This window comes from Dioscorea cayenensis, chromosome 20 (genome assembly GCF_009730915.1).
Source record: "Dioscorea cayenensis subsp. rotundata cultivar TDr96_F1 chromosome 20, TDr96_F1_v2_PseudoChromosome.rev07_lg8_w22 25.fasta, whole genome shotgun sequence".
NCBI lineage: Eukaryota > Viridiplantae > Streptophyta > Magnoliopsida > Dioscoreales > Dioscoreaceae > Dioscorea > Dioscorea cayenensis.
This window is the reverse complement of record NC_052490.1, coordinates 29,757,153-29,782,160: the sequence shown is the minus strand read 5'-3', so window position 1 is coordinate 29,782,160 and position 25,008 is coordinate 29,757,153. Positions and strand designations below refer to the sequence as shown.

Sequence of the window (25,008 nt, the reverse complement as noted above, 5' to 3'; positions counted from 1 at the left end):
CTCCTTTTGCTTCCAAGCATCCTTTCTAAATTGGCCATCCTCCAAACCTAATCTCCCTTCACCAACTCCTCCTCTAACAAACTCATCACAAAAATATATATATGTTAATGAAACTTCACATTAATCCTCATCAAAATTACAATGGCCTTCACTTTCTCTGGCCATTTCTTAATTTTCAGCATCATTACTCTTGCATTCATTTCATTCCAAACTGAAGCTGCCATCAAGAAGTACCAGTTCAATGTAAGTGATTATCACTTGTTATTGTTTTCAAGCTTCATGCTTCTCGTCTCAGTTCTTCTCTTGGTATCTCAGGTTGTGGTGAAACATGTAAGCAGACTATGCCATGCGAAACCGATTGTTACAATCAATGGGAAGTTCCCCGGGCCGACAATTTATGCCCGAGAAGGCGATAGAGTTATCATCAATGTCACCAACTATGCTCAGTATAACATGTCTATCCACTGGTAATTAAGTTTTATAATGTTGTATTTTACTAATGTTTGAAAAAAAAAAAATATATATATATATATATATATATATATATTAATGATATTAATGATATTAATGAATGAAATGAATATGATAGGCATGGGATAAAGCAATTGAGAAATGGATGGGCAGATGGACCAGCATATATCACACAGTGTCCTATAAAAAGTGGAAGCAGTTACAACTATGACTTCAACATCACAGGCCAGAGAGGGACTTTGTGGTGGCATGCTCACATTCTATGGCTACGTGCAACTGTTCATGGTGCCATAGTTATCATGCCTAAACATGGAGTTCCTTATCCTTTCCCACAACCTGATCAAGAAGCTAAATTAATCTTAGGTGCTAATCCATAATATATATATATATATATATATAATAAACTTTGACTTTATTAGTCTAATTATTATTGTGGTTTTCTTTATGTTTAGGAGAATGGTGGAATGAGGATGTTGAAGTTGTTGAAACTACAGGAAGCAAGCTTGGATTGCCACCTAATATTTCAGATGCTCACACAATCAACGGAAAACCGGGCCCTCTTTTCCCTTGCTCTGACAAACGTAAGCTTATATATAATTAAGACATACACAAGTCAGTTGTTAAGTATGGTAGTTGAACTGTTATTTGTTATTTTTGTACTTTTAGAAAGGTCCTTTTCTAGTGATATCATTTATATATGAAGATATAATTAACACAAAGACTAGTATAATTAATATAATACAGATACATAAAATAACATCACTTTCTCATTGTTGAAGATACTTATGCATTGGAGGTGGAACATGGGAAGACATACCTCCTAAGAATCATCAATGCTGCACTCAACGACGAGCTTTTCTTCGCCATCGCTGGCCACAACATCACCGTAGTGGAAATCGATGCAGTCTACTGCAAACCATTCACAACCGACGCAATCCTCATCACCCCAGGGCAAACCACTAATGTCCTTCTCCATGCTAACCAAGCCCCGGGCCGATACTTCATGGGTGCAAGGCCTTTCATGGATGCTCCGATCATCGTTGATAACAAGACGGCAATCGCAATTCTTCAATATAAGGGTGTCCCTACAACTGTCCTTCCCCTTCTTCCTAACCTCCCTAAACCTAATGACACAACCTTTGCATTAAATTATGCTCAGAAACTAAAGAGTCTCAACGCTCCACAATACCCTGCTAAAGTCCCACTCACCATTGATCGCCATCTTTTTTACACTATTGGATTAGGAATAAACCCTTGTGCAACTTGTCTCAATGGCACTAAACTCATTGCATCCCTTAACAACATAACCTTTGTCATGCCAAAGATTGGTCTTCTTCAAGCTCATTACTTCAATATCAAGAATGTTTTTCGATTGGATTTCCCTGATAAACCAAAAACAACATTCAACTTCACAGGAGCACCATTAACAGCAAACCTTGGTACATCACAAGGCACAAGGCTCAGCAAATTGGCATTCAACACTACAGTTGAGCTGGTGCTTCAAGACACCAGCCTTTTAAGTGTAGAGTCTCATCCTTTCCACCTCCATGGCTACAACTTCTTTGTTGTTGGTCAGGGGATTGGAAACTTTGATGCCAATACTGATCCGGCAAAGTTCAACCTCTTCGATCCGCCGGAGAGGAACACTGTTGGTGTTCCAACTGGAGGATGGACTGCAATCAGGTTTAGGGCTGATAATCCAGGTATATATGTGTTTCTATATGCATGGCATTGGTTTTGGATGGATTATTAATGAAGATGGTTTAACTTTAGTGATTGATTTGCAGGAGTTTGGTTCATGCATTGTCATTTGGAAGTTCATACAACCTGGGGATTGAAAATGGCATTTGTTGTGGAGAATGGAGATGGACCAGAGCAAAGTATGTTGCCTCCTCCAAAGGATTTGCCACCTTGTTGAGAGTGAGATGAATGTTTTTATTTAGACAGTTTACTGTGAAGAAGGTTGAGGTTTCTAAATTGATGTTTTGACAATATACGAAGTTGAATTAATTTGGTGTGGATAATAAACACAAGTGATTGTGTACTTAAGTTTTTGCTTGAAAAGTGAAGAATTTCCACTTGGTTCTGTATTTCTTTTGAGTATGGAATAATGAAATATTACAGAAAAACAAACAATTAAAAGTAGAATCATAAGCCCCTATAGCTCAGTGGTAGAGCGTCAGTCTTGTAAACTGAAGGTCTGTAGTTCGATCCTGCATGGGGGCAATTAATTACTATAATAATAATTATTATTTTTGATTATCTAGACCTAATTAATTTTTCAGATTCACTGCAGAATATACTCTGTTTCTGAGAACGCAGAGGAGACTGGGTTTTGCCACTCAATTTCATTTTTTTTTAAAATAAAATTGAAATATGAAGATAGGATGTTTGAAATATTTTTATCAAATAATTATCAAAAATTTAATAAATCAGTGGTTCATCCACTTTTTTTTAAAAAAAAAAATTATCAAAAAAATAATTCAAATTAGGTGATTATTTATATAAGTCATAATTCATAATTTTATGTTATAAATATTAAACTTAAAGAATGAAGATTATAATAACAAGTTGACAAATTTACAATTAGAAGAAAGATAGTGCACTGTTTGGGATTATGATGTCCTAATTGACCATAAGATTGATCAAAATAATTTTCTACTACATAATACAATTTCAACATTACTAATTGATCATAAGATTTGCAAGTAGATTGCTGATCGGGGTGTCATGCAAAAGATACATAATACAACATTTTTTTTATTTTAATAAAAGTTGATAAATCACTACTTTATTTTATTTTATTTTATTGACAAAAGAGCACAGGGCTAAAGAAAAACACAAAAGCAAAACAGAGAAAACTTAAAAACTAAGATTGTGGAGCAAACAGAGCTCCTCAATCCAAAAAGGCCGATCCATGCCTCTAAAGAAAAGTGAAAGCTGAGGGTTTGAATTCTCAAAATTCGCAAGAGCGTCAGCAAAGGAGTTGAGATCTCTGGAGATGGTGCGGATGCTAGCATTAGGAAACAGTGTCAAGTTTCTCCTCATGCAGTGGAATTCAGTAGTGATATGCCAAGCAATACTGGCATTGTAATGTTTCAGAAGTTGAGCCACCCCATGGCAGTCGCAGAACACCAAATTCGGCGTCCAACTATTATCAGTGCATGTACGAAAGGCAAAGTTGATTACAGCAATCTCAGCTTGCAGGGGAGAGGAAGAAGTCGTGCCCTTTGAACCTGCAGCTAAAATACGCTTGGAGTTAGAAAGGATTAAGAAACCTAAACCTGCGACCGAAGTGTCCACCGACTAAGATGCATCAGTAAAAATAACAATTGAGCCATAATTAGAGCTAAGGAGAGCACACTCCCTGATAGAGTTCTTTTGAGATTCGAACAGAGTGACCAAGACTGGGGGAGAATCACACAGGTATTGAGAGGTTCATTCTTAAATACAAGGTTGCAGCGTTGCTTCCAGATAAGCCAGGTGAAAGTAGCAATAAGGGCTTTGGACCAAGGATCCCTGATAGTTAAAATCCAAGCACCTATGCTAAGAGAATCAATAAGATGTGAAGATAAATTAATCTTAGCAAAAAGGTCATGCCAACAAAGCAGAATTTTTGAGCAGGACCAGAATAGGTGAGCAGCAGTTTCAGGCTCCAACCCACAAAGGGGGCAGGGATTATTTGGACCAATGTTCAAATTATAAAGACAGGAATAAGTGGGGAGTTTTCCATGAGCAAGCTTCCAGATATGAACTTTGATGCGCGGGATGACAGGAAGTCTCCAGATTTCACGCCAACCAATCCAGGGATCAGTGGAACAAGGGTTTCTGTTCAGGTGATTGTAAACCGTGGAGGCAACAGAAACGTTACAGGAAAACTGATTCCATTTCCAAACCAGAGTGCCATCATTATTAAATTTAGTGTCATTTTTGCAGTTTATATCAAAAGAGTTTCCAAACAGTTCATTGACAATATCAGAGCAGAAACCATTAGAAGATATCAGGTCTAAAAATTTGAGATCATCAAGATCCAGGGAAGTATTAAGGAAAGTAGGCTTGCAAGAGATAGGAAGATAAAAAATACAAGCATCCTTCCAAATATCCACAAGATCAGGGTCGCAGGATAAGAGTTTAAAATTTGAACATACCACATTAGCCGTATTACAAATGGATTTATAAAACCAAGAGGAGTTAGGGAAATTATCAGGATCCCAGAGACGGCAACCTCTATATTTGTTTTTGAAAATGTGGACCCAAATTTTATCCTCAGAGTTAAGAATAGCTAAGAGGTTTTTCGTCATGAGAGAGTGATTCACAAATCTAAGATTACGAATGCCGAGACCCCCCTCAGATTTGCAAAGTGTAATAACTGACCAGCCAATCGAGTGAAAACCCTGATTATTGCTGCTCCTACCCCAGAGGAAGCACCGAGCAAACTTAGAGATATAGTCCAGAATAGAGGCAGGAAGATTCATCACAGACAAAATGTAATTTGGAATGACAAAGATAGTACTGTTGAGAAGGGTAATTTTGCCAGCCATAGAGAGGGAAGAATGATTCCAAGAATGGATAACTTTCTGAACTTTATTAGGAATGAATTGGAGCTAGTTAACAGTTAATCATTTAGGGGAAATAGGGATACCAAGATATGTAAAGGGGAAGTTACTCAATTTAATGCCAAGGATTTTTGATATAGCATTAGCCAACTTACGATTATACCAAGAAGGGACATACAAGGTTGATTTCAACAAATTTGGTTTTTGCCCAGTAAGGTTTTGATAAACATTCAAGCACAAGAGGCAATTTCTGGCGTGTCTCCTGGTAGCCTTAGTGATGAGGATTAGATCGTCAGTAAACAACAGATGATTGAAATTTTTTGAAAGATTCTGATTAAAGCCGTGGATCATGTCTAGTTGAAGGGCTCTGTTAAGAATAGCAGAGAGATTCTGAGACACTAGGATGAAGAGGAGGGGAGAGATGGGATCCCCTTGGCGAATGCCTCTACTACTCGAGATCCAGGAAGTAGGATGACCATTAACAAGGAAAGAAAAAGAAGCAGAGTTGACAGGAACTAATCCAAGTAATCCAGTTTTCCGGAAAGAGCATCCTCTGAAGGGTAGCAATAATGGCAGACCACTCAACAGTATCAAATGCCTTTTTAATGTCAATTTTACATATCATCCTAGGGGGGACATCTTTCTCAGTTTCTAAGCTATGGGCAATCTCCTGGGCTGCAATAATGTTGTCAAAAGTGCCCCGCCCAGGGATAAACCCAAATTGTTCAGGACCAATGAGATTGTGAATCACTATCTTAAGACAATTTGCAAGCATTTTGGTGATAATTATATAGCAAACATTGCAGAGGGAGATAGGTCTGAAGTTAGTAACAGAAATCGGGTTGGCTTTCTTAGGGATCAGAGCAATGAAAGTTTTACCCCAAGACCGAAGGAGATGACCAGTATGAAAGAAATAAGAAATCGCTTTAAATAAAGGGTCACCGACAATATTCCAATAAAACAGGTAAAATTCAACATTAAGAGCATCCGGCCCGGGGTTCTTACCAAGAGGCATGGATTTGAGAGTTTTGTAGACCTCATCCATAGAGAAAGGTCTAGACAAAAAGTCTATATCCATGTCAGTAAGAGTGGGCAAATCATCAGGAAGAACATTGAGATAGAAATCAAGATCTTGAGTAGATGGAGAAGACCAAAGATTTTTATAGAAAAGAATAAAGAAGTTTTCAATGTCATGCTGAGTGGAAGAGATGTTACCCGAAAGATCCTTGAGCTCCCTCACTTTGTTCATATGTTGCCTGATTTTGACAGTGTTGTGGAAATAGCAAGTATTATTATCACCTTGAGTTAACCATTGAAGTTTGGCCCGCTGCCCCCAAAAAATGTTCTGCTGCCTCAGAAGGGCATTGTGCCTGTTGTATAAAGCTCTAATCCAAGTACCATGCCAGTCATCCTGCAAAGAAACATCAGCCATCTCGATCTTCTTAATTTCATCCTGAAAATTAGTAAGTTCTTCATCAAGATGCCCAAGACCCCTCCTACACCACTTGAGAACATTGCGTTTAGTACAGGAAGCAAAGTGCATAAAAGAATGTAAAGAAGAAGTAGAGACCTCATCAGACCAGGCTTTAGCAACACTATCATGACATCCTTCATAATTCAGCCAAACATTATCAAATCGAAAGATTTTATTAGAGATATTAGAGGAATTTCTAGCATTGAGAAAGAGGGGGGAATGATCCGAGCTAGTACGGGGGAGATGGTGATTGGAGTAATCCTTAAAGCTAAGAAGCCAATTAGTATTAGCAAGAAATCTATCTAACCTAGCCCACCTGCGAGCAAGACCGGATTGAGCATTGCACCAGGTGAAGCAGGGGCCGGAGAAACCCAAATCAAAGAGATTATTACTAAAGATGAAATTCTTAAAAAGCACAGATTTTGAAGCATAGTTCTTAAAATTACCCCCCTTATGTTCATCAAAGCTGGTGATGGCGTTGAAATTACCTGAAAGAAGCCAAGGATAGTCTAGAGAGCTAATATTTGCAAGTGAATTCCAAAGAATTTTGTGGTCAAAGATCAACTGGGAGTTGTAAACAGTAGTAAGAATCCAGGTATCCTCATTTGAAGAGATCACAAGATGAAGAGCACATCTATTGACAGCGATTGGGGTGACCTTACTAACCGAACGATTCCAAAGCACAATGATGCCTCCAGAGAAACCGCATGATGGTATGGCAGCCCAGTCCCACCGATGAGTAAGCCTATCACAAAACCTGTGAATTCTCTGAACATTAGTTTTAGTTTCAACCAAACACATAAAATCAGGGCTATGAGTTTTGATGAAGTCTTGAATCCGAGCCATAGTGTTTGAGTCTGATAAACCCCTGCAATTCCAAGTATGAACTTTTAAATCCATGATCAACATAATGAAATAGATAGATAAAAAAACTATTTTTGCACAGAAAAGGGGAGAAAAAGGATTCAAGTAAGAGGGGAGCATCTCCCTTTTTTTTCGGTTTCGTTCCTCTCTTGGAAGGAGCTCTTCGAGACTTAGCATCCATTTGGTAATGCCCAAGAGTCATGTCATCATCAATATCCTTCAGGGAGCCAGAGTCCTCAGAAGAGGAGTTTTCCATATTTTGGTTACCAGGAGGAGAATGATTGAGGGCGTCAACGACAATATCAACCACAAAGCCATGCCGGTCCTCAGGAGAGGGAAATTAAGGAGCTGGATGAGTTGGGAGAGGGGTTACAGAGGAAATAAGCATCGGATCCCGAGAGGAGGATAGATCTCTTGGTCCACTGGTGGAGCCAGTTTCAAAAAGTAAGCTTTTACCCATCTCAACACGCGGGGGGACATCGGGAGCCAGCGAAGGAGGCAGGTTCAAGAAGGGAAGAGGGTTGTCAGGGATCTGAGGCGCCTCGGGAGGATGGACAAAGACGGGAGGGATGGGGGTGGGGAGGAGGAGAAGGACGGTTGTTTCTTGGGACTCACAGTTTCATCATCAACAGGAAGGGTGTCAACGGGTGGAAAAGTAACGGGCACAGGGTCCTCAGGATTAGGGGTGGAATGAGAGAAGCTCACTCTACCTCCACGCCCCGAGAAAGAGCCACGTGTTGCATGCATGTCGGGTTGATCAGCCACGTGTTGAGTGGAGGTCCATGCAGGGGTCCACGCGTCGAGGTCGAGACCATCGTCCCCACAAACGACACCAGAGGAAGAACGACAAGCGCCACCGTGGCCACCACCACGAGAACCACCGTGCCCCTCCCTCCCCTCCCGCAACTTCCACCACGACCACGCAAAGCGACTTGGCTTTTTTAGGTTTAAGCTAAGGACCATAAACACTATCTGGCTCTGAGAGGGCCTGCGGAGAGATGTGGTCGCCAGAGGAGCCCTCCTGTCCTTTGTCAATGATACGGATAATTTAACTGAGAAAGGAAGGAGAATACCTGATCTGGCCCTTGTGTGAGTTGATCTTGTAGATGAGCTGATTACAGTCCTTATGTGAGTTGATCTTGGAGATGAGCTGCAAGCAATCCGAGTCCACCACCGTTGCGGAGCCGCAAGACGGATACAGGATCCCAGTCACCTATGCCAACCAGCCTTCCAAGGGATAGAGTTCACCACTCAATGAAGGAAAGAACCCCCAAAGAGATACAGAACACACTAAGAGAAGAAGATAACACTTCAGTCTTTTGGGAAAGTTCACACCTAACTCTTACAGTCATAAACAAACTATTTAAAACACCCCCACATTGGGAGCGAAAACCCAAGCAAAAGCAGTCAACTAATACATATTATATTCTAATTAAGACCTTAATGATACTTAGCACCAAACAGAAAGAAAATAGCTGCAGGAATTCAGAAATATGCAGAAATCTGCCAGCATGACCCCTTCCTCTTCAAGCATCAATATCTTTTGCTAGAAAACTCCGATTAAGATAAGGTTTGGGGCATTGGAAACTAGACATCCAAAGCTTTCCATCTATATATAATGCAGCTCTGTTTGCCAACCAGGTTGCTACAGATTCTTACTGCAATATTCCCTGAAATTAAGAGGTTGTCACACTTCTGTTTTTCTGCATCAAAATGTCCAGACTCTGGGCTTAAATGTCTTGCTCCTGCATCAAACCCCCCGAGTTGGAGAAGACTCGCCCTCGAGTCTAAATCTTCAGAAGTTCCATGACAAAGAGAGAGATCAGATACATTAAAAGTCCTGGAAACCTCATATTCTGCAGGAAGATCAATTTCATAGGCATTCTCCCCAATTCTTCTCAACACCTTAAATGGGCCAGCTGCTCTATCTTTCAGTTTAGCATATTTTCCTGGTGGGAATCTCTCTTTCCTCAGATGAACCCAAACAAAGTCACCTTCCTTGAAGTCAATGTACTTACGATGCTTGTTTGCTTGCTTACAATACCTGTCAGTCTGCTTCATAATATGAGTTCTGACTTGAGCATGCAGTTTTTTTATCTGATCAGCCCTCTCACTTGCTTCACCACTAAAAGAACGAGTTGTAGGAAGGGCCACTAGATCTAATGGGCAATTGAGATTTTGTCCATAAACAATTTCAAATGGACTACAATTAGTAGATTGGTTGATAGAATGATTATAGGCAAACTCAATCTGTGGTAACATTAAGTCCCATTGTCGAATGTTCTTGCCCACATAACAGCGAAGCAGATTTCCAAGAGTTCTATTAGTAACCTCAGTTTGTCCATCAGTTTGTGGGTGGGCTGTGGTACTAAACTGCAGTCGTGTACCCAACTTCCTCCAAAGAGTACGCCAAAAATGGCTCATAAACCTCACATCTCTGTCAGAAGTGATGGTTAGAGGAATCCCGTGCAGCCTTACAACTTCTCGAAGATACAAGTCCGCAACATAAGTGGCATCTGCTGTCTTACAACATGGGAGAAAATGAGCCATCTTAGAAAATCGATCCACCACTACCATGATTGAATCTCTATTTCTCTCGAGTTCGGGAAGCCCCCACCACGAAATCCATGCTAACATCTTGCCATGGAGCATGGGGTATTGGAGCGAGGTGTACAACCCCTCGCATTATGAGAGTGTCCTTTAGCCTTGTGACAAACATGACATTTCTGAACATACCTCATCACCTCCTTCTCCATCTTTGGCCAATAAAAATCTTTCCTTGATGATAGCGAGCGCTTTTATTCTGCCCAAAGTGTCCTCCAAGGTAGCATCATGAGCCCTCAATGAGAATAGCTTCCCTTAAAGAACATCGAGGAATACATAAACAATTTCCCTTGAAGAGATAATCATCTTGTTGAAAAAACTTCTTGTACGGCCCCTTAGAACATTCTTCCCAAATAGCACCAAAGTAAGGGTCACCTTTGTATAATTCCTTCAAGATTTCAAACCCAACAACACTCACTTGCAATGTGGATAGCAACATGTGCCTCCTACTCAATGCATCGAGAACTTGATTTTTGGGAACCCGCCTTTATGCTTGATAACAAAGCTATAGGCCTGCAGAAATTCTACCCACAAAGCATGGCGACGATTTAATTTTTTTGTTGGCCATTTATAAACTTTAGTGCCTCATGATCCGAGAATAGAATGAATGGTTTTGGAAGGAGATAGTGACTCCAATGATCTAAAGCACGGATGATGGCATAGAACTCCTTGTCGTAAGTAGAATAATTCTTCCGGGAATCACTTAATTTCTCACGAAAAAAATGCAATAGGCCTCTTCTCTTGGCTTAAGACGGCTCCAATGCCAACATTAGAAGCATCGCATTCCACCTCAAAAAAAGCTTCTCAAAAATCGGGAAGTGAAAGAACTGGAGCTTCTGTCCTTTTTTTCTTGATGATTTCAAAACTTTTCTGGGCTTCTTCATTCCACTTGTACATCCCCCCTTTTAGACACTCAGTAATAGGTGCAATGATGGTACTAAACCCCTTAATGAATCGCCGATAAAAAGAAGCAAGCCCATGGAAACTTCTTATATCATGGATAGACTTCGGTTGTGGCCAACTTAGAATGGCTTCTAGTTTACTTTCATCCATTTTCAACCCATCTTTAGACACCACATAGCCTAAGAACACCAGGCTATTAGAGAAGAATTCACACTTTTTCAAGTTTGCATAAAGCTTCTGCTCCCTCAAAGTTTTAAAAACTTCACAAAGGTGGTAGTAATGTTGCTTCTCATCCTTGCTATACACCAAGATATCATCAAAGTATACAACAACAAATCTTCCAATGAAAGGCTTGAAGACATCATTCATCAGGCGCATGAAAGTGCTAGGTGCGTTTGAAAGGCCAAAGGGCATGACAAGCCATTCATAGAGACCATCCCTAGTTTTTGAATGCCGCCTTCCATTCATCTCCTTCTCTCATGCGAATTTGATGATACCCACTTCAAGGTCAATCCGAGAGAAAAAAATAGCACCATGCAATTGATCTAAGAGATCATCCAAACGAGGAATTGGATAGCGGTAGCTTATGGTGATTTTGTTAACGGCCCGACTATCAATACACATGCGCCATGTCCCATCCTTTTTTGGCACAAGCAAAGCAGGGACAGCACAAGGACTCTTGCTCTCTCTAACAAAGCCTTTAGCCATTAACTCTTCAACTTGTCGTTGTAACTCCCTCATGTTCCCGTGGACTCATTCCGTAAGTCGCCTTTATTAGGGATGATAGAACCAGGAATGAAGTCAATACAATGCTGGATACTTCTCAAAGGTGGAAGACCAGGAGGCATTTCTTCGAGAATCATATCCGAAAAACTCTTGGAGTAGTGGTTGCACCATAACATGATGACTATGTATCTCCTTGTTGGCTTCAAGCATTACAAGAATGTACCCTTCCTTGACACTTCCCAACTCCTTCGAATTTCAGATTTAGAGAGCAAAACAACCCCTTTCTCCTTCAATGGTTTAGAACAACCCTCTAACTTAGTTGAGGGCCAAAAACAATTTTGACACCATCCTTGACAAAACTGTAAGTATTCTTGGACCCATCATGTATAGTTTTCCTATCATATTGCCATGGTCTACCCAAGAGCAAATGACAAGCATCCATTGGTACAACATCACACAAAACTTCATCTTTATATCTTTCACCAATGGAGAACCCGAACAAGGCATCTTTTTACTAACCTTTATCTCCCTCTTTTTTTCCAAACCAAGTGAGCCCATAAGGGTGTGGATGTTCTTCGGCTTTTCAGCTGCAATTTCTCCACCATATCGAAGAAACCACATTTTCACAGCTGCCTCCATCAATTATTACATCACAAACCTTCCCATGAGAGGTGCATCTTGTGTGGAAGATATTATGACGCAACCAATCATCTACTTCCTTGCGATGCACATTTAAGTTCCGACAAATGAGAAGTTCCCCTTCATCTCGCATAAACCACCTCCTCAATTTGAGAACACTCAACCTCATCATCAATGGCTTCCTCCTCAATTTCTTCTTCTTCCCGCCTCGCACCTTGCGAATGTTCTTCCAATGGCTGTTGCAAATGTTCAAGCTGTTCTTGAAGTTGTCGCACTTGTCTTCGTAGCTCTGCGACTTCGACATCACGAACATTTCTTTCTCGGGTGGGGGTTGCTACAACATTGCGTGTACCGCGACGACGACCAGCCATTCGTAACCCAAGCTCTGGTACCACTTGATACGGATAATTTAACTGAGAAAGGAAGGAGAATACCTGATCTGGCCCTTGTGTGAGTTGATCTTGTAGATGAGCTGATTACAGTCCTTATGTGAGTTGATCTTGGAGATGAGCCGCAAGCAATCCGAGTCCACCACCGCTATGGAGCTGCAAGACGGATACAGGATCCCAGTCACCTATGCCAACCAGCCTTCCAAGGGATAGAGTTCACCACTCAATGAAGGAAAGAACCCCCAAAGAGATACGAGAACACACTAAGAGAAGAAGATAACACTTCGGCCTTTTTGGGAAAGTTCACACCTAACTCTTACAGTCATAAACAAACTATTTAAAACACCCCCACATTGGGAGCGAAAACCCAAGCAAAAGCAGTCAACTAATACATATTATATTCTAATTAAGACCTTAATGATACTTAGCACCAAAATGTAGAAAGAAAATAGTCATGCAGGAATTCAGAAATATGCAGAAATCTGCCAAGCATGACCCCTTCCTCTTCAAGCATCAATATCTTTTTGCTAGAAAACTCCGATTAAGATAAGGTTTGGGGCATTGGAAACTAGACATCCAAAGCTTTCCATCTATATATAATGCAGCTCTGTTTGCCAACCAGGTTGCTACAGATTCTTACTGCAATATTCCCTGAAATTAAGAGGTTGTCACACTTCTGTTTTTCTGCATCAAAATGTCCAGACTCTGGGCTTAAATGTCTTGCTCCTGCATCAAACCCCCCGAGTTGGAGAAGACTCGCCCTCGAGTCTAAATCTTCAGAAGTTCCATGACAAAGAGAGAGATCAGATACATTAAAAGTCCTGGAAACCTCATATTCTCGGAGAAGATCAATTTCATAGGCATTCTCCCCAATTCTTCTCAACACCTTAAATGGGCCAGCTGCTCTATCTTTCAGTTTAGCATATTTTCCTGGTGGGAATCTCTCTTTCCTCAGATGAACCCAAACAAAGTCACCTTCCTTGAAGTCAATGTACTTACGATGCTTGTTTGCTTGCTTACAATACCTGTCAGTCTGCTTCATAATATGAGTTCTGACTTGAGCATGCAGTTTTTTTATCCCGATCGACCCTCCTCACTTGCTTCACCACTAAAAAGAACGAGTTGTAGGAAGGGCCACTAGATCTAATGGGCAATTGAGATTTTTGTCCATAAACAATTTCAAATGGACTACAATTAGTAGATTGGTTGATAGAATGATTATAGGCAAACTCAATCTGTGGTAACATTAAGTCCCATTGTCGAATGTTCTTGCCCACATAACAATGAAGCGATTTCCAAGAGTTCTATTAGTAACCCTCAGTTTGTCCATCAGTTTGTGGGTGGGCTGTGGTACTAAACTGCAGTCGTGTACCCAACTTCCTCCAAAGAGTACGCCAAAAATGGCTCATAAACCTCACATCTCTGTCAGAAGTGATGGTTAGAGGAATCCCGTGCAACCTTACAACTTCTCGAAGATACAAGTCCGCAACATAAGTGGCATCTGCTGTCTTACAACATGGGAGAAAATGAGCCATCTTAGAAAATCGATCCACCACTACCATGATTGAATCTCTATTTCTCTGAGTTCGGGGAAGCCCCACCACGAAATCCATGCTAACATCTTGCCATGGAGCATGGGGTATTGGAAGCGAGGTGTACAACCCTGCATTATGAGAGTGTCCTTTAGCCTTGTGACAAACATGACATTTCTGAACATACCTCATCACCTCCTTCTCCATCTTTGGCCAATAAAATCTTTCCTTGATGATAGCGAGCGTTTTATTCTGCCCAAAGTGTCCTCCAAGGTAGCTGTCATGAGCCTCAATGAGAATAGCTTCCCTTAAAGAACATCGAGGAATACATAAACAATTTCCCTTGAAGAGATAATCATCTTGTTGAAAAAAACTTCTTGTACGGCCCCTTAGAACATTCTTCCCAAATAGCACCAAAGTAAGGGTCACCTTTGTATAATTCCTTCAAGATTTCAAACCCAACAACACTCACTTGCAATGTGGATAGCAACATGTGCCTCCTACTCAATGCATCAGCAACTTGATTTTGGGAACCTGCCTTATGCTTGATAACAAAGCTATAGGCCTGCAGAAATTCTACCCACAAAGCATGGCGACGATTTAATTTTTGTTGGCCATTTATAAACTTTAGTGCCTCATGATCTGAGAATAGAATGAATGGTTTTGGAAGGAGATAGTGACTCCAATGATCTAAAGCACGGATGATGGCATAGAACTCCTTGTCGTAAGTAGAATAATTCTTCCGGGAATCACTTAATTTCTCACTGAAAAATGCAATAGGCCTCTTCTCTTGGCTTAAGACGGCTCCAATGCCAACATTAGAAGCATCGCATTCCACCTCAAAAAGCTTCTCAAAATCAGGAAGTGAAAGAACCTGGAGCTTCGTCATTTTTTCTTGATGATTTCAAAACTTTTCTCGGGCTTCTTCATTCCACTTGTACATCCCCCTTTTAGACACTCGATAATAGGTGCAATGATGGTACTAAACCCCTTAATGAATCGCCGATAAAAAGAAGCAAGCCCATGGAAACTTCTTATATCATGGATAGACTTCGGGTTGTGGCCAACTTAGAATGGCTTCTAGTTTACTTTCATCCATTTTCAACCCATCTTTAGACACCACATAGCCTAAGAACACCAGGCTATTAGAGAAGAATTCACACTTTTTCAAGTTTGCATAAAGCTTCTGCTCCCTCAAAGTTTTAAAAACTTCACAAAGGTGGTAGTAATGTTGCTTCTCATCCTTGCTATACACCAAGATATCATCAAAGTATACAACAACAAATCTTCCAATGAAAGGCTTGAAGACATCATTCATCAGAGCATGAAAGTGCTAGGTGCGTTTGAAAGGCCAAAGGGCATGACAAGCCATTCATAGAGACCATCCCTAGTTTTTGAATGCCGTCTTCCATTCATCTCCTTCTCTCATGCGAATTTGATGATACCCACTTCGAAGGTCAATCCGAGAGAAAAAAATAGCACCATGCAATTGATCTAAGAGATCATCCAAACGAGGAATTGGATAGCGGTAGCTTATGGTGATTTTGTTAACGGCCCGACTATCAATACACATGCGCCATGTCCCATCCTTTTTTGGCACAAGCAAAGCAGGGACAGCACAAGGACTCTTGCTCTCTCTAACAAAGCCTTTAGCCATTAACTCTTCAACTTGTCGTTGTAACTCCTCATGTTCCCGTGGACTCATTCTGTAAGCTGCCTTATTAGGGATGATAGAACCAGGAATGAAGTCAATACAATGCTGGATACTTCTCAAAGGTGGAAGACCAGGAGGCATTTCTTCAGGAATCATATCTGAAAACTCTTGGAGTAGTGGTTGCACCATAACATGATGACTATGTATCTCCTTGTTGGCTTCAAGCATTACAAGAATGTACCCTTCCTTGACACTTCCCAACTCCTTCAGAATTTCAGATTTAGAGAGCAAAACAACCCCTTTCTCCTTCAATGGTTTAGAACAACCCTCTAACTTAGTTGGGGCCAAAACAATTTTGACACCATCCTTGACAAAACTGTAAGTATTCTTGGACCCATCATGTATAGTTTTCCTATCATATTGCCATGGTCTACCCAAGAGCAAATGACAAGCATCCATTGGTACAACATCACACAAAACTTCATCTTTATATCTTTCACCAATGGAGAACTGAACAAGGCATCTTTTACTAACCTTTATCTCCCTCTTTTTTTCCAGCCAAGTGAGCCCATAAGGGTGTGGATGTTCTTCAGTTTTCAGCTGCAATTTCTCCACCATATCAGAAGAAACCACATTTTCACAGCTGCCTCCATCAATTATTACATCACAAACCTTCCCATGAGAGGTGCATCTTGTGTGGAAGATATTATGACGCAACCAATCATCTACTTCCTTGCGATGCACATTTAAGTTCCGACAAATGAGAAGTTCCCCTTCATCTGCATAAACCACCTCCTCAATTTGAGAACACTCAACCTCATCATCAATGGCTTCCTCCTCAATTTCTTCTTCTTCCTGCTCTGCACCTTGCGAATGTTCTTCCAATGGCTGTTGCAAATGTTCAAGCTGTTCTTGAAGTTGTCGCACTTGTCTTCGTAGCTCTGCGACTTCGACATCACGAACATTTCTTTCTCGGGTGGGGGTTGCTACAACATTGCGTGTACCGCGACGACGACCAGCCATTCGTAACCCAAGCTCTGGTACCACTTGATACGGATAATTTAACTGAGAAAGGAAGGAGAATACCTGATCTGGCCCTTGTGTGAGTTGATCTTGTAGATGAGCTGATTACAGTCCTTATGTGAGTTGATCTTGGAGATGAGCTGCAAGCAATCCGAGTCCACCACCGTTGCGGAGCCGCAAGACGGATACAGGATCCCAGTCACCTATGCAAACCAGCCTTCCAAGGGATAGAGTTCACCACTCAATGAAGGAAAGAACCCCCAAAGAGATACGTGAACACACTAAGAGAAGAAGATAACACTTCGGGTCTTTTGGGAAAGTTCACACCTAACTCTTATACATCATAAACAAACTATTTAAAAACACCCCCACATTGGGAGCGAAAACCCAAGCAAAAGCAGTCAACTAATACATATTATATTCTAATTAAGACCTTAATGATACTTAGCACCAAACAGAAAGAAAATAGCTGCAGGAATTCAGAAATATGCAGAAATCTGCCAAGCATGACCCCCTTCCTCTTCAAGCATCAATATCTTTTGCTAGAAAACTCCGATTAAGATAAGGTTTGGGGGCATTGGAAACTAGACATCCAAAGCTTTCCATCTATATATAATGCAGCTCTGTTTGCCAACCAGGTTGCTACAGATTCTTACTCGCAATATTCCCCGAAATTAAGAGGTTGTCACACTTCTGTTTTTCTGCATCAAAATGTCCAGACTCTGGGCTTAAATGTCTTGCTCCTGCATCAGTCAACCTCATCAATCAGCATCGCAGGTTCCAAATGCACCGGCTCTAGATCAAACTGACAGGAGGGCACAGAGGAACCCAAACGCTGATGACTGCTGACGAAGGAGCAATTAGCTTCTCCATGACCAATTCTCCCACACTTGTAACATAAAACAGGGATTTTTTTCATAAAGCACCAGTACAAAGACAGAGAAGGCACCATAATTAACCAAGGTTCCTTGTTGTAAAGGTTGTTCCAGATTAATCTCAACACAGACACGGGCAAACTTTGCTCTCGAGCGATCAAGAGTATGTTCATCAACCTTTAGGACTCTACCGAACTGAGAGGCAACTAGTTCAAGAATCTCTCCCCACAGAGCTCCATGGGAAGGTGGTAGATTTGAATCCAGACTGCGGCATTTAAGAGTTTCTCAAACGCTGGTTGGAAGCTCTCCGACCAAGGGGATAACTGAAGGATTCTACCGGCAACATTCCATGGGCCATCCCATAAGAGGCGTTCCTGCATATCAGAAGTTTTGCATTTAATAAAATAAAACCCATTAGGAAGATCCGTAACTGTAAATTCACCAATTCCTCTCCAAGCATCAGCGAGGGCTAGCTTTGCTTGTTCAAGGAAAAGCGCTTTGCCCAAGAACTTGGCATAGAGGGAATTCTGCATGCTGTCTTTAGCCTGAAGCCAAAGATCATGACCAATGGTGACGGAGGAAGCAGTAGAATTTCGGAGTTTTTCAAAATGGTCCCTTCTTAAGTGCAGAGGAGGGTCATGAGAGTCAGCCTTTGGCCCCATAGAGACCACAGTCGCCCAGGAGACTCCAGTCGGGAGGCCAGGGCTAGGAGGAGGAGGAGATTTGGGCCCCGAAGGGGCCATTTGAGAGGCTCAGAGGGTGCAGGAGACTCTCTATTGAGGCATATTTGTGACGAGAAGCAAATAGTCACACCGATGGCGAGCAAAGTTGAAGAGAAGCTCAAAAAGGTGAACAGAGGTGGGGCCAACTCCTCCTTCCTTCTTCCTCCTCACTTTATTAAAAGGAAGGGAATAAAACATACCGAACAAAATGGAAAGAAAAGCATAATGTGACGTTTATATTTAAGACATAATATACCATTTATATAAAACTTTAATATATTGACAAGAGAGAATGTATAAATCTGTTTTGTGATGTGGACAACTGAAACTTTTAGTGAATTTTTTTTTCTTTTGTTTTTAACAAAGATTTTTAGTGAACTTAAGAACTACATACAAGGCTATCAAAAAAATCACTTTCAATTATTAGAATGATATGAGATATAAATAAGTAGAATTATTCAATTGTTCCTCCACTTTTAATTACAAAAATAATGTTTATCTTCAAGATCCATGGATATATTTAACAAAATATCCGTCAAAGTTTACTAAACATGAATTAATGGTAAATGCTATATTTCCTCATACTTTTGAGAATAGAATTATCTCTTACATACCTTATATAAGGCTTTCGTTGGTTGCCAAGGGTATATACGTACAAAACAAATTTAAATTCCTAGATTGTAATAGGCTAACATAGACGATGCAAGAAGGAAACTTTTGCGCTTACCTTCTCACTCAGAGTGTGTTAGCATCATGCAATCACCATTTTCTCACTGGTTATTGCTCTTACAAATTGGAGGGTTTGGAATGAAAAAATAGGGAAAAGGGAGTTTAGAAAATGGTGATCCTTTATGTAGTTTATATTAGATTTATATAAGTTGAGAACATTTACATTCTTTGAAGGGTTGATATATGCCACAAGCGTACGATTTATCAAGCAGTAATAAAAATATCATTCTCAAGAGGACTATATTATTGTTAATTACCAATCAATCATAATTAAAGGTTATCTAAACAGCCAAACCAATATTTGGTATAAAAAGTGAAGCAATTAAACAAAAAAACAATGCAATTAACAAGAAGCAAGTGTAATTGACAGTGATGGGTTGGGGTAAAGATTTAGATTCAAGCTATCATAGGATCGGGGTTCACTACAAAGAGGAAATGAAGATTCTATTATAAGCTCCTCTTAGTTTGGTTTCATTGATTGCTATTGAAGGTGAATCGTCCTAAAGTAGTAGCTATTCCCTTTCAAGACATAATAATTAGGCGAACTCTTATTTTTTGGTAATTAAACTTAACTAAGTCCCTTGAGTTTGGTGAAAATAGACCCTCAAGAAATCCTAATAATCTAAGATTTTAGATTTGGTTATAGGGTTTCCAACATCAAAGTTCACCTTTCAATCCTTTCCTAAATATCTAAGATTTTGTAAATAAGAGGCCTACACATTCATAAGCATTGAGTTTCTTAAAACCAAATCATAAGCAATTAATTATTAACAAGAAGAAACAATTCATAACTTAAACATCTATTACAATTTTAAGCTAATCCCAATCCTAAAATAAGACTCATATCTTATATACAAACCGTAGACATTCATTTAATTATTGGATAAGCAAATACAAAAATAAGATGAAAAGAAACTCCTTATACAAATTATATGTATATACAATATGTGTTATTTATATATATATATATATGCGCATGTATGTGTTTAGTGGTTAGTAAAATCTTATGATTTTATGATATGATTTTATAAGCTCTCCATCAATCAAAGTTTAAAAAAAAATTGATTTTTAAAAACCGTGTGGTGGTAGTTCTTGCTGATGTCCATAATTAGAACAATGAATGCTAATGTTGTATTAATATAAATATTTTAGAGTATTGATATACATCTTATATCATATTATAAATATTTAATGATTATGATTTTAATACAATGTATGACCACATTTATTTAAGAATTTTCTCTGTTTTGAGCCAATGTCTGTGTGTATTGACAAATTTTTTTGAGAAGAAAGATCAAAATAATTCCTTTTTATAATTTTTTATAATTTTTTGTTTCACTATTTTTAAAACCTTTTGATATCTGGGATTCTAGTTTTCCAAAAAATCAACTAAAACAATGCAACATTTTTAAAAATTTTTGTCTCAAAAGCTACACATGTTAAGAAATTATTTAGTATAAAAACAATTACTAGACTTAAGTGTGTGTCTGTGTCTTTTTTTGGATGATAATGAGACACATGCAGATATATTCTGAATAGTAAAGCTTCATAATTTGAGGGCAGCTATAAACACAACACTATATTCTGTCTATAAAAAAAATGATAATAGGAATAATAAATAAATAAATATAAACAAATTCAAAAGTGAAACAAGAGAAGAAGTATAACTCAAGAATTGAGAGATTAAAAGCAAAGCAAAAGAATATATTCAACAATAAACAAGGTTGTGATAACAAAAATGAGTAATTTTTTGAAGAAAAAGAGCTACACAGTAGCTAAAGACACCTAATAAAACAAAAATGAGTAATTTTGAATCATAAAAATGTTAGTTAATGCCAATTCTGAGACTAAGATAGTCTATATGCAAGTTTTGCAGCATCAAGAGTGTTTGAAAGAAGCATCGCAATTGTGACAGGTCCAACCCCGCCAGGAACTGGAGTTATTGCTGAAACAACCGACAATGCCTCTAAATAGCAAACATCTCCAGTGAGATAGTACCCATGCCTACTTCCACGATCCTGAATACCCAAGTGCAAGTTAACTTAAGACATGATTTGGCTTTTTTCCAACAAATTCCTACTTAAATGAATTATTGAGACAAAGTGTTACCTCAATCGCATTAGTTCCAACATCAATCACAACTGCTCCTTTCTTTAACCAATTACCACGGACAAGGCCGGGTACTCCTGCAGCTGAGATTACAATGTCTGCTTCACGAGTGATGTCTTCTGGGTTTTCAGTGAAAGCATGAATGATGCTCACTGTCGCATGGTGCCTCTGCAATTATAACAAATATCACAATTTCTGATTGCTGACATCCATGTTAACATAAATTTAGCTTAGCTTTTTTACCTGTAATAGTAGTGAGGTTGGCAAACCAACCACCCTGCTTCGACCAATGATAACTGCGTTTTTGCCCATGATTTTGACATTAGACCGAAGTAGCAACTCGATGCATGCTCTTGCAGAGCAAGGAATAAACAATGGTTCTCTGTCTCTCATTGCAAGATTTCCAACATTTAGTGGATGGAAGCCATCCACATCTTTCTCCAAACTTAAGGCGCTGAGAATTTTCTCCTCATTCATATGCTGAATTTAACATAATTATATATAAATTTGAGGATAACTCAACAAGAAAAAAGAGAAAAAAAATTCGCAGCTAAAACTTGCAATGTGGTTAAAGAAATTACCTGTGGCAAAGGTAGCTGAACAAGGATGCCATGAACTGATGGGTCTTCATTAAAGCTTGATACAGCATTCACTATTTCATTATCATTGCAATCAACAGGAAATTCAGCCACCCGAGATGATATTCCAACCTCCTCACAAGCCTTTATCTTACAGCGTACATAACTTTGAGAGTCCCTTCTTTGACCAACCAGAATTACAGCTAGACCAGGAACTTTATCAATCGCTTGCTTCATTTGCCGTACTTCTTCAGCAATTGATGACCTTATTTCCTTAGCAATTAACTCTCCATTAATGATTGTTGGAGTCAGTTCCTCATCTACCACATTTGTGTCACAAATGAATGTTATGCTGTTGGAAACTTTATGATTTGTAGATCTACACACAAAATTTCCAGAAATACAAAGAAAATAATTTTGTAACCAGGACTTCTTTCAGAAGTTGACATAGAATTAATATTAGAAAGAGTAGCACTCTGCTGTATGACAGGATAATAAAATAAGATCGTGAAATACATGGCCTATCCATAACCATCTCAGATGGGTAATACAAAGTAGGATCATATGTATAACAAAACATGCAGATACTACTTATTTATGCTGATTGATGAAAAGAAGAATTTAGAGAAATGGGCAAGAGAAATTGTTGCTCTTCTCTCATTCATTTTGGGAAGGATTAGTTAGATCTTCATGGGAAATTTACTCCATTGCAAAAATTATCTTCTGAGAACAAGCTTTTTTTTTTTCCTAGTCCAGACCAAAATGGAACAATAGCTTATTTATAGGTACTTAAGCAATTAACAGATTCAGCTTTAGCTCATTAGGGAACTAGTTTTTACTCATCCACAAAATTATTTTATACTTCAAAAAGGTAAACACCAGGTTAGAACATATCCCGCAAAATATGAACAATTACATTGAAGCAAAGCTCAAACAAGTTTTTTACATGCATAGCCGCAAGCTTTAAAAAATCAAATAACTCACCTCCACATGCACATAAATGAGAAGCAAGAAGAAAATAGAGAGTGTGTGTGTACATGTTAAATTTTTTCCTAAATTACAATCACCTGCTGGAAGAATTTATGAAAACAATAAGCAAATGTCACTGAAGCCATCATTGTTTCTCAACATTTCATGAAACTTGTGCATTCAATATTTGATCACTTAAGGCTCTCAAAATCAAGAACACATAATAAGCTTCAAGTTTCTATTAAATGATAGGTACATAAATTGACCAAAATTAAGTACCAAAAAAATCATAACTATGACATTTATCAAGATGATAAAATTACATTTATTCAGTTATCAAAAGCGAACATTGAAATAAGTTTTGCATAACTAACATCCAAGATTCATCTTTCCACATTCTCTTAGCTACTCTTGAAGGAAAAAAAAAAAACAAACAAACCTGGCATAACCCTCCAAGACGAAGAATGTACAACCACAGAGAAGCTATTACCAATTACCAAATTTGAAGCATCTGAGGCAACATTGTCAATTTCTATGCTTCATCGTTTAGTATTTAAACTATAGTTACATCAAAACAATATCCTTTTGTAATCTACAACTGACTACTGCTGATAATTCTAACTCAACCAAATTATTAACCAAAACATTATTTAAACTAAAGCTTTGGCAAAACAAATGTTCTTTCCAAAATTTGTATAAAATGCAAGATTAAAAATCTTTCTCAAACTGGGGCGATCGAAGTGGAACACAAATACCCGGACACCCAAATAGCTTGAAACTTTTGTGGCTCTTAGATTAATGATTTCTACTTTTCTTCCACTATCAATTTATTGAGACCACCAATTTCAAAAGGTTAAATTTGATAATTCCTACACCGTAACCCATATTTACCACTTTTGCTTCATTTCCAAAATGGTATATCCAAACAAGATCATCAATAATAATTAAGGCCAGAGGTTGTTTACATTTGGCTCTAATTTTTTTAATGATATCTAAAAGAATTTTTTTTTTTCTCTCTTTAAATCTACACTGCTGAAAAAGTGAAGGAGAAAACAAACATGATTCCCATTCATAATTTATGCTTGTGGGAAATCTAACGTATGTTAAGTAAAAGATGGCTGACCAATAAACATCAATTCAGTAGATTCCATCATATGCATAAAGAAACAAATATTATCATTATTTTATTTTTTTAATTTGCAAGCATTCATTCTCTTCCCTATCCTTGTAATCATAGAAGGAACAAGTCCACTGATGTCAAATTAAAGCCATTAGATTTTTCATCCTTTAATTGAGATAACACCAAAAGTAAACAATAACCCTTTCACCCACCAATGCAAACATCAGCACAAAAACTAGCACACATCAAACCTACCTCTAACTAATCCAATATAAGCATCTTACCAAATATTTAAGGAGAGGCAATGTTCAAATGGGAATAAAAATTTTAATGATTGCACTGCCTCTGGTATTCTTGGAGCTATGAATACCAAACCGAGAAAGCAACAATAGAGACATGAACAAATATTCATCTTGAAAGATTCAAAAACTCATCAAGAGAGTTCGATTTTAAGTAATAAATACTGAATTTGAAGGACGTAGGGTTTTACCTCTGATTGGTGAAGGTGAAGGAGGAAGAGGAGGAGGAGAAAGAGAGCTGGGTGTGGGCCAGAGGTCAGGGAGGCAAGGACCCAGGATGTCGTCCTTCCCACCATTCTTGGCTGCCCTGTTACTGGAGAAGGCGCCTCTCAGTACCATAGAGCTTGGTGTCCAAGCTAGCTTGGACAACAGAGCTCTCATCTCTCTCTCTCTCTCTCTCTCTCTCTCTCTCTCACTCTTGTTGCTCTTGTTGCTCTTGTTGCTTTTGTTTTTCACCAATCCAGATTCAGAGGGAAATATTGACTTTGCCCAGTGAGTAATAAAGATAAATGATAGCTTGGGTGGGTTAAAAAATCAATTTGGTATTGACAAAAAAAAATAAAACATAATACCACATCTCAAAAACTAATATTATGTCTCAGTCGCTCTTTCTTCTTTAATATACTATGCTTTATACATATTTCTTAAAAAAAAAATTAAAAAAAAAAATATCATCCCAAATACCTAGTCCCATAAATCAATAAGTCAAAAACTAATATCATGTAATAAATATTTTTTTATCATAATGTAATTTATCTAGACTATTTCCGTC

At 38.8% G+C, this 25,008-nt stretch overlaps 2 protein-coding genes and 1 non-coding gene across 3 annotated transcripts; 2 read left to right on the top strand and 1 right to left on the bottom strand.

Moving 5' to 3' along the window:
* Positions 1-116: 116 nt before the first annotated feature.
* On the top strand, positions 117-2,561 carry LOC120251951 (laccase-11-like). The gene is made up of 6 exons (XM_039260604.1): positions 117-243; positions 316-467; positions 590-834; positions 924-1,052; positions 1,251-2,174; positions 2,259-2,561. The coding sequence occupies exons 1-6, from the start codon at positions 142-144 to the stop codon at positions 2,387-2,389; spliced, it is 1,683 nt and encodes a 560-aa protein (XP_039116538.1). The 5' UTR covers positions 117-141; the 3' UTR covers positions 2,390-2,561.
* A 64-nt stretch (positions 2,562-2,625) lies between these two features.
* Positions 2,626-2,697, top strand: TRNAT-UGU. The gene has a single exon. It is a non-coding gene; the product is annotated as a tRNA-Thr (tRNA).
* Positions 2,698-20,852: 18,155 nt separating this feature from the next.
* On the bottom strand, positions 20,853-24,709 carry LOC120251064 (bifunctional protein FolD 1, mitochondrial-like). Its single transcript, XM_039259605.1, has 5 exons — positions 24,428-24,709; positions 21,852-22,168; positions 21,514-21,750; positions 21,271-21,438; positions 20,853-21,179 (listed from the first exon to the last, which is right to left on the bottom strand). The coding sequence occupies exons 1-5, from the start codon at positions 24,615-24,617 to the stop codon at positions 21,009-21,011; spliced, it is 1,083 nt and encodes a 360-aa protein (XP_039115539.1). The 5' UTR covers positions 24,618-24,709; the 3' UTR covers positions 20,853-21,008.
* Positions 24,710-25,008: the final 299 nt, after the last annotated feature.